At 36.3% G+C, this 9,925-nt stretch overlaps 2 protein-coding genes across 4 annotated transcripts; one reads left to right on the top strand and one right to left on the bottom strand.

Annotated features, from left to right (window-relative positions):
• Nucleotides 1-247: 247 nt before the first annotated feature.
• LOC130723587 (low affinity inorganic phosphate transporter 1-like) lies at nt 248-4,051 on the top strand. The gene is made up of 2 exons (XM_057574694.1): nt 248-383; nt 2,234-4,051. Exon 2 carries the CDS (start codon nt 2,281-2,283, stop codon nt 3,889-3,891), a length of 1,611 nt encoding a protein of 536 aa, XP_057430677.1. The 5' UTR covers nt 248-383; nt 2,234-2,280; the 3' UTR covers nt 3,892-4,051.
• A 284-nt stretch (nt 4,052-4,335) lies between these two features.
• On the bottom strand, nt 4,336-9,352 carry LOC130723586 (cryptochrome-1-like). Of its 3 annotated transcripts, none has more exons than XR_009014306.1 (6): nt 9,202-9,352; nt 8,197-8,642; nt 7,381-7,602; nt 6,382-7,088; nt 4,791-5,434; nt 4,336-4,433 (listed from the first exon to the last, which is right to left on the bottom strand). XR_009014306.1 is itself a non-coding variant. In XM_057574692.1 (4 exons), exons 1-4 carry the CDS (start codon nt 8,507-8,509, stop codon nt 4,841-4,843), a joined length of 1,836 nt encoding a protein of 611 aa, XP_057430675.1. In that variant the 5' UTR covers nt 8,510-9,341; the 3' UTR covers nt 4,498-4,840. The 3 variants fall into 3 exon arrangements, 1 of the variants encoding a protein (XP_057430675.1); XR_009014307.1 differs by having other exon boundaries at nt 8,197-8,665; nt 9,202-9,348; XM_057574692.1 differs by lacking the exon at nt 4,336-4,433 and having other exon boundaries at nt 4,498-5,434; nt 8,197-9,341.
• Between the last annotated feature and the right edge of the window lie 573 nt (nt 9,353-9,925).

Raw genomic sequence — 9,925 nt, 5'->3', positions numbered from 1 at the left:
AACAATGAATATATATACCAACGGATCCGACGATAATTGGTACATAATTAAGCCACTTTAACATGTTGACAATGAGATTTTTAAATAGGTTTTCAAGATTTTAAAAAATGACCAACATGATCAGGTTTGTTTTTGTGAAGCGTTGACATTTTTAATTTATTTTAACCTAGCGTTCACATTGATGGATATGAAGGCTAAAGAAAATATAGATGCCGAGTATATTCTTTTGACTTCGGAGGGGATGGAGGTATTGTTATCTATATATACATGTATGTATTACTGCTCCAAGTACCTACTCCGCCCCCATCTCAAAACCACCACTTTCCTTCAACTTGGATTCTGAGTCACAAGCAGGCTTTCTGTCTCTCCCTTCTTCTCTATTGGTGAGTTAGAGGGCAACAAAATGCCTTTCCAATTCATGTGTGATGTATGGAACTAGAAAGAGAGTTCCTTTCAATAGTGAAAGGCCACACTGTACTCTCTGGTTATAATAATAAGCATTCCTATTATTCATCTAAATATTCTTGTAATTAGTTCATGTATATATCTTATAGTAGTATTAGACAACTTATCCATATCATATTTAATAGCATTCATAACCATAGTCTAGTTAATAGCATAATTGACCTTTCAAAATACAATCATAATAATTGAGAGGTCAATTATGCTATTAACTATGTTACTAAGAGCATCTTTAATCATGATATTCACTAAATTATTTACATTTTACTTTTTACAACTCTTAATAATGTCACATCATCTACATCGTTTTATTAATTTTTACTCCAACCCAACAACTCTTAAAAGTTTATATAAAAAAATTAGTTTATTAATTGCAAGTTTTATTTAAACCTTTTAAATTAAGCAATAATAAATGCAAATACAATTTTCATGACTAAATTGAGTATCTACTCTCACATACCCTCACTAGCTATATTGGAATTAAAAATATGCTCCAATAGTAATAGATATTGGTGGGAGTCTGTATTTAACATTACATACTCTCATTGGAGATACTCTAGCTATGAATATGTTGTCTAATATAAGAGATACACAAACTAATTACAAAAAAATATTCTATCAATTCCACTACCATTAAATGTTGGTAACATAGCTTGTTATATATCTTTAGAACACACTATATCATTCTATTTAAAGGAGTTAACATTAATTTTATTCAATGTAAAAAGTGTGCTCAGCTCAAAGAGTGTGGTGTGCATGTGTTGTTTTCTTTTTCTTTATTAGTTTATTGTTTTTTTCATTGGGTTAATTCATTTACATATCACTTTCTTTTAATTTTATTTTCAGTAATTGTTTTTCTTTCTATCTCTACATTCTTATATTATTACATCACTTATCACACCTCTTATATCTAACTCTTTCATTCTCATCTCTCTTTTCGTGAGTGTATTTGTAAACGTCTTCCTTTTTCCAATGCATTCCACACAAGACATTGCTCCAATCTAATTTTCTTCATTTCTTTGTTTCCTTTCTCTAGTTTCTTTTTTATTACATCATTTATCACACATCTCATATCTAACTCTTTCATTCTTATCTCTCTTTTTTCTTTTTGAGAGTGTATTTGTAAACTTCATTTTTCCAATGTATTCTGCACAAGACATTGCTCCAATCTAATTTTCTTTTTATTTCCTTGTTTCCTCTCTCTAATTTCTTCATGAGTTTACCTTTCTTGATTAGGGACTTGGCTTGTTGTTTTCAATGAAGCAGTTACCATAGTCCGCTCAAGCCCCTCCCCTATCTTTACTTTCTATATTAATCATAGAATGTATGAAGTGTATCAAGATAAGATAATTTGGAACAATCTGTTACCTTCTTACTTTCTAGTGTCTACTTTTAAGATGATAAATGGCTTCAGTGGTCACTGTAGTGTATTCATATCTTAGATCAGCAAGATAAAGGTTATAATTAACTGCAAAATTTCTAAACCACCACTAAGATTGTTTATTCCCTAGATATGCCAATGGTGCTTTATAAATGCTCTATCATGATAATTGGTAAGGATTACCAAACTCCTTGATTCTATTTCTGGTACTCTCTGCCGATGAGATCGAATTAATTAAAAGCCAATAAACCTGAGATACTTATCTTAAATCTCAGTTTTTTTTATATGATTTTCATTCACAAAAGTAACAACAAATGGAAAAAAGTATATGGTATTCTCTCATTAATCAAATTTCAAAGGTTGTTAAGCTTTTTAATTGTATTTGTGCAGAAAACTTGTAATCTCAAAGGGGTTTACAGAAGGTAGCAGATTCAGTGATGGCTGGACAACTGGGGTTGCTCAATACACTTGATTTGGCCAAGACACAATGGTATCACTTCACTGCAATTGTGATAGCTGGAATGGGTTTCTTCACTGATGCCTATGATCTGTTTTGCATTTCCCTTGTCACCAAGTTGCTGGGGCGGATATATTACACAGAACCAAATGCACCAAAGCCCGGAACTCTTCCTCCTAATGTCCAAGCTGCTGTCACTGGTGTTGCATTGTGTGGAACATTAGCAGGCCAACTGTTCTTTGGTTGGCTTGGTGACAAGATGGGGAGAAAAAAAGTCTATGGTTTAACTCTTGTTCTCATGGTAGTGTGTTCCATTGCCTCGGGTCTCTCTTTTGGATCAAGTGCAAAGAGTGTCATGGCATCACTATGTTTCTTCAGGTTCTGGCTTGGATTTGGGATTGGTGGTGACTACCCTCTTTCTGCTACAATCATGTCTGAATATGCCAACAAAAAGACTCGAGGCGCATTCATAGCTGCAGTGTTTGCCATGCAAGGATTTGGAATCCTGGCTGGTGGGATAGTTGCCTTGATTGTATCAACTATATATGACCACAAATACAAGATTCCTACATATCAAGAAAATCCAGAAGCATCCATAGTACTGCCTGAATTTGATTATGTTTGGCGTATTATTTTAATGTTTGGTGCAGCCCCAGCTGCACTCACTTACTACTGGCGTCTGAAAATGCCGGAAACAGCTCGCTACACAGCCCTTGTTGCCAAGAATGCAAAACAAGCTGCTTCAGACATGTCTAAGGTGTTGAATGTCGAACTTGAAGTTGAGCAAGAAAAGTTGCAGAAAATTACAGAAGCAGATAACAATAAGTTTGGTTTATTCAGCAAGGAATTTGCCAAGCGCCATGGGCTGCATTTGCTGGGAACTAGTTCCACTTGGTTCTTGTTGGACATAGCATTCTACAGCCAGAACCTTTTCCAGAAAGACATATTCAGTGCAATTGGATGGATCCCTCCAGCTAAAGAAATGAATGCCATCCATGAAGTTTATAAGATTGCAAGAGCACAGACACTCATAGCACTTTGCAGCACTGTGCCAGGTTACTGGTTCACAGTAGCACTTATAGATTACATGGGTCGTTTTGCTATCCAACTGATGGGATTCTTCTTCATGACCGTCTTCATGTTTGCTCTGGCTATACCTTATGATCACTGGACCGAGAAAGACAACAGAATTGGGTTTGTTGCGATGTACTCACTCACCTTCTTCTTTGCCAACTTTGGCCCAAATGCCACCACATTTGTTGTGCCAGCAGAGATCTTCCCAGCAAGGCTAAGGTCTACTTGTCATGGAATCTCAGCTGCTGCAGGAAAGGCAGGAGCAATTGTTGGTGCATTTGGCTTCTTATATGCTGCACAAAGTAAGGACCCCTCCAAGACTGATGCAGGGTACCCAACTGGTATTGGGATTAAGAACTCCCTCATTATGCTTGGTGTGATCAACTTCGCTGGGATGTTATTCACCTTATTGGTTCCAGAATCAAAGGGAAAATCACTAGAGGAATTGACTGGGGAGAATGAAGATGGTGCTGAGGGGATTGAGGGAGTAGGTTCTGCAAGGACAGTTCCAGTTTGATTGAAGTCTGTGATAAAGAAGTTGTGTTTCAGCTATATATGATAAGGGGTGCTAGAACAATTAAAAAGTGTATGTTTTTTGTGTTGTTCCTAGTTAAAATTCACATTTGTATTATACACGTTAATAAACAATACGCATGTACTTTGTTTGAGTGTGATGACATATATATGTATGTACTATTTACTCAACTAATCACACTTATTATTTTGTCACACGTATCACTAGGCTCTCCTTTGGCTACGGTTATCGTTGTGCCCCTTGTAGCCTTGTAGGGGTGAGTACATTCTTGTTCTTGTAGCCTTGTGGTATGTGTGTCATATTGTGAAAACGTGGTGCATGTTCTCTGGAACAGGGTAGATATACACCTTCATTTGCCATTGAGTCATTTTAAATCTAAAGACTATAGTGAAATAAGCCTAAACATAAGGAACATAACACGTTGAATAAAAGCATTTAAATATGGCAATTTATTTTTGTCCTCATAGAGCAATGCTACTGCTACTATGTTTATGATTGTGAACAGCATCAACCTCCCATGGCTCCTGTATTGCAATTATTAATCATTAGTAGTATACCAGAGCTCACAACAAGGAAAAAGAAAGGATCTCAAAAGAAACCTCACTATGCATCTTCCAGTAGAATTTTTTTTCTTTCCCTATTAGTAGGATATGACTCGGATGATTTAGAACCTGCTGTTCTTATGAATCAAGTGCCTACATGCATGAGCATACTGTCTACAAGCATAATAAAAAACAAAGGCTTTGTTGTCATTATTTTAATGTATCTTAAGCTTCTAACTGGTTGTGCCTATAAGCAGTATATTCATGCAAGAATTGCTTGTCCTAAAGACGCTCTTTGTTTAAGTTCTTTTTCCCCTTTGGGAATGTTGTTATACTCACCATCTTTAGTTGAAACTTCTTTCCATGTCAATCTGTCCTTGACATGACCACTATTTGTTAGAAGATGAGGAACACTGTTGTGGGACAGAAAACGAGACGGTGCTAGAACTCTGCTTCGTGCATGAAGACTCAGCTGTGGAGCACGCTTCTTGATCAATGCTTGATACCCCGGTATCCTTGCTAAGGTTTCGCAAATCATCTTGTTTCTGCTCCACCTCTTCCATGAATTTCAGTCTTTTCCTATTAGGAGGATCATCATTCTGGGGATTCTGAAGTGCTGGCACTTTCTGGTCATTGGATGAAGTAGTAGCGCGTGGTGGAGCTTTGTCCTTCAAGAAAACCTTTGGAATGGGCAAATTATTCTCACTGTCATCTACACCTTCATGTCTATCTTCTGAACTTGAAGCTTTTGAAGCTGCTTCATTTTCCCACATCTTGAATATAGCTCCAGTCAGTTTATCTCTAGCCGAATCTATGTCAGTGATTGGTTTTGGATAGTTTTGACCTAACTCTACACCTGATGCTCTAAGCACACTAAGTGGTGCCTCCCAAGGATGATGGATCCATTCAGTTGGCATTCTTGACAACTCTGGCAGCCATTGACGGATATATTCACCTTCTGGATCAAATTTAGCCCCTTGAATCTGATCCAAAAGTGAGACAAAATTAGAGTGCTTGTTATAATGAGTTAGGATTTTCTTACTCTCTGAATGAGGAGTATTTACCCCTTCATAATAGATACTCCTTTTCTGTCACTTCAGAAATTTTAGTTTGTTTCAAGTTGTTCACTGCTTTAGAAATCCAGAAGGCACTGAATAATTTACTAGTTTCAATTTGACCTTTGTCTTCAAGTGATATGAGAATATAATAAGGATATCTAATAACATTCTTGATCCTTGTACAGAATCTTAAAAAACAATAATTTTGTAGAAGATTAAACTTTAGCCAAAAAGAGCCTACTAAAATTTATTCTGGGAGTCATGAGAGAGGAATTTTGAAAACTAATCTCTTCAAACTACTATAGTTCTTCTTCGATATAATTTCTACTAATCCCCACAGTTTAAGAAATGGATACTCAATCAACCAAAATGTCAAATAATCACAGTAAACCTTTGAAATACATACTGACATAGCCCTCCTCAAATATATAGATCAGAATATCAAATCAACTATCTCATACAGAGTTGAGATATGAATTGAGGTTTGAAAGTATCAATACAGAAATTTACATTAAATATGAAAAGATCAATATTTCCAGATATCAGAGGCATTGGACAAAATATGAAAAGCACATCTATGAATTTTCTACTGCCAGAAGATAACATAAATCTAGGGAGAAATTTACTTCAATGCAAAAAAATTGTTTCCTACTAATAGGTTTTGTCTGATAACTCTCCTCAAATTTTTAAAGTTGACACATGAGGAGGTAAAGAAAACAAAAGCAGAAAAGAATCAGCAAAATCATATGAAACAGTAGATTGTGATGTTATCCAGGTTATGTTGAATACACAAGCATAAAAATTAAGAGAAATTATGAATTCAGATAATTACATCTTACTATCACAAAGAACATAGTAAAACCATGACATACCTCAGGATCGTCCAGGCGCTCAAGCTTGTGACCATCCGGTAAGCACCCTGAGATATACTGCCAGCCCAAGATATCACATTCAAGGTCAGCATCCAAAAGTGTGTCCCAGAAATACTTCATTCCCCATTTCCATGGCATGAGCAACATTTTCACAGCAAAACTGGAAACTATGACCCGCATTTTGTTGTGTATCCATCCAGTTGCCCAAAGTTCTCTCATTCCTGCATCAACTAAAGGAAAGCCAGTCCTGCCTTGCCTCCATGCCTTGAAGTTTTCAGGATCAGCATTCCAAGGGAAAAATGTCAAGTTCCCTAGTAGTGGCCTTTCTAATGTGAATGGGAAATTGAAACACAGATAGCGTGCATAGTCTCTAAGTCCAATGGCCCTGAGAAAAAGAGTTGCACTCTCTTTACCAGCACCGTTTCCTTCATTTGTCCATAATATCTGCTTGGTGCGCGCCGACTGAAAAACTTTCCTCACACTCAATTCTCCAAAGTGAATATATGGGGACAAGAGTGAGGTGGAGTCACCACCAAGCTTGAGTCTGTTCTTGGAGTAATGAATTAGGTGGTTTTCAACAAAGTCTGTTAAAGCCTTCTCGCTGTTGATCCATCCTGGAAACCATGCTCTTCCTAGTAATGCATTGCTTGATTTTTCTGATTCATCTTCAAGACATAGTTCCTCAATTGAATATTTTTCAACTTTTCCTGTCATCAATAAAAGCAAAGAAACAAATTCTCACCTGAACCTTTTACTCTTGCAGGTTTTCACGCTCCAGATGCCCAGTCATGGGCGTGAAGAGTGTTAAAGTCCAAGTTCTTATACCACAAGATGCTATTGTATATCCTTAAATCCTCATTTCATTTTTTTTGGTTACAGGAGGAAACGTATCCTCATTTCATTTGTAATAATATATCTTTTAACTCTAGCAAAAGCCTAATATCAATTATCATATTATCAAGAAAAGATAAATTTATAGTAGCTTGAATACAGTCATACCTTCAGCCAAAACTAGTTGACAAGGAGGAATAAGTGAAAATGTTTTTATTTGCATATCCAAGCATTTGTTCCAAAAAGAATCGAAGTTTGTAAATGCATGACCGCTCTCGTCATATATGTCCCATGGCTCATACAGCAAGTCTCCATTGTAGCTCTGCACAGAAATACCAAGTTCCAGAAGTTTTTCTTTGATGTTGTGATCGCGAACAAGCGAAACTGGGTCTGACAAAAGAAGAAGTGGTCAGATAACTAGCATTTAATTGAGAAGAAATAGATCAGATAACTATAATTTTTCTTTGATGCGTTAACATGAGCTATTCTGGCATGTAGACAAACAATGTATTTTCCTCCATGTCTAGACTCTAGATTGGAAAAACAATCATTGTTCATCATGAAGATAAACAATGTTTCCTATATAAGATGCCTGTGAGAGAGTAGATGATATTCTCATGCACTCCACCAACCTTTTGATTTTACATGATGGTTAAACCATGCTTGTCATATAGTAAAATTGCATTCCGCTTTTGCAAAACCAAATGCTCAATGCCATAATATCCACTTCAACCACATAGTTACAGATTAAATATTGAGATTCAATAATTGTAAAAAAACATGACTTCGACTATGGCAAATCACCAATTTCTTCTTCCATCTCATACAAACATCTATTTTCAAGCAAGGCTTCTCCCTTATAAGTTATAAGTGTACCTCATGAAAAAAGATGATACATAGCAGGAAGCAATACAAATTCAGCTACATTGTTTAACAAGGAAAGTTTATTCCACAAAAGGATACCTCTTGGACAGTAACACTTACCATAGAGATGGTTAAACACTACTTTTGTTGCTTGAACAGCATTTATACATTCCAAAAGTGCTGCAAGAGTACTGTCAGTTTTGATCAGCGCAAGTCCGGCTCCAAGTGATTTCAGTGAATGATCCAAGTGAGCAAGAGACTGCTTCAGCCACCACCTTGACACTCTACCAGGATAAAATTGTCCTTCCTCTTTGGGGCACCATATATAGATAGGGAAGACCAAACCATCCCTTGCAGCAGCAGCGAATGCCGGATTGTCCTCAATTCTAAGATCTCTCCTAAACCAAACAATGGTCTTGTTGTTGATACCCATATATAAGATTCTTCATGCCATTGCTAAAGCCTTAACCCCCATATAGCAATGAGTAGCTTCCTCTAGTTTCTCTTTACTCGTAACAAGAACAGTGTTCACCTTCAAAACTTTGTGGTTTGTCTGGTAAAGTTTCCTACCAAAACAGCACAAATGGATCTGGAATTTTGTCAATAATATAAAGCTAACCGTACCAGCATCAGATAGCCTCAAATCAATGTCAAAATAGATGTATTTCTAAGATATGAGACCGACAGGTAGATTACCCTGTTTGTTTTCTAATTGGTAAGCATTCTAAATCCAGCTCATAGAAACCATTCCCCACATGTTTCACTCCCCAATAAAAAATAAAAAAACACCAATGATTGAATTATGTAAACAGAAAATCTCCAACTATTATCCAAAAATGACTAAAGTTGAACAAGAAAAGTCATGGTTTATACCAGGGTTCACCACAAAAACATGAACAGCATAAGAAAAAAGAATTTCCACAAACACCTAGTGCTGAACATGCCAAATTATAATTGAAACTAATCCTTGGAAACCAAAAAAGAAGACTAATTGAAAAGCTTGAGCTAATATCATTTGAGGAAGATATCAAATACCCAAGAGCTAGCTAGATATTCAGAATTTATTTAGCAACTTAACAATGAGAAGTTTAGTTTAGTTGAGGATGAGAGAAGCAAGGACCAAACCAAATGGACTTTAGTGTAGAGTCCAGGCACAGCTGGTAAGCTAGATTGAAATGAAGATTGACATGAAAGTCATAATGACTCAGAAGAGATAGAGTAGAATCATGAAACTGTCCATTTGGCTTTTTTGCGGCAATGCTGATCCCACCCATGTTTGAAGAAGTTAATGGATCACGTGGGGGCTGTTCATTGAAGGAAAGAAGACACCGCACCGGTGATAGTGGGTGGTGACAGACACATCACACGTAGGTAAAAAGTATACATCAATCTGAACTAGATGCCTAAAGTTACTTGACTAACTTTCCACATTCCTCCTTTGAATAAGAGTTAAGGGACATAAGAGTTTGAACCCTGAATCCTTTACCATTTTTTTCTCATCCAACCCTTATATTCATAGCTCTTATTACTTGAGCTATCCTTCTCCGGGGACTTGGATGAACGCTAGTAAATAAGCAAGAATCAAAGTATTACAATCACAGAAGCTCAACCCCAAGATGTATCATATGAAAAATGTGTTTTTATGAGAGAATATAAATATAAGAATAAATCATGACTGGATCTTATTATGAATGATCAAGATTAAAACATGACGTCAGTGGTCATGTGACTACTAAGTTGTTTTAATTTTGATCATCCGTTATTAGATCTAACGGTCACGATTTATTCTCATGTTCTTATATAAGAACTCTTTTCTCACACTATACATCCCCCAACACCTTAACAATGT

Source organism: Lotus japonicus, chromosome 6, assembly GCF_012489685.1.
Source record: "Lotus japonicus ecotype B-129 chromosome 6, LjGifu_v1.2".
Classification (NCBI taxonomy): Eukaryota; Viridiplantae; Streptophyta; class Magnoliopsida; order Fabales; family Fabaceae; genus Lotus; species Lotus japonicus.
Note: the sequence above shows the minus strand (reverse complement) of the source record. Positions and strands in the feature narration are given on the sequence as shown.

Excerpts from the sequence above, each read along its gene's own strand:
- LOC130723587 (XM_057574694.1), top strand. The coding sequence starts at position 2,281 with ATGGCTGGACAACTGGGGTTGCTCAATACACTTGATTTGGCCAAGACA.
- LOC130723586 (XM_057574692.1), bottom strand. The coding sequence starts at position 8,509 with ATGGGTATCAACAACAAGACCATTGTTTGGTTTAGGAGAGATCTTAGA. Across the intron at positions 7,603-8,196 it reads AGTGTTTAACCATCTCTATG|ACCCAGTTTCGCTTGTTCGC; the intron begins GTAAGTGTTACT and ends TTCTTTTGTCAG. Across the intron at positions 7,089-7,380 it reads TCAACTAGTTTTGGCTGAAG|GAAAAGTTGAAAAATATTCA; the intron begins GTATGACTGTAT and ends TATTGATGACAG.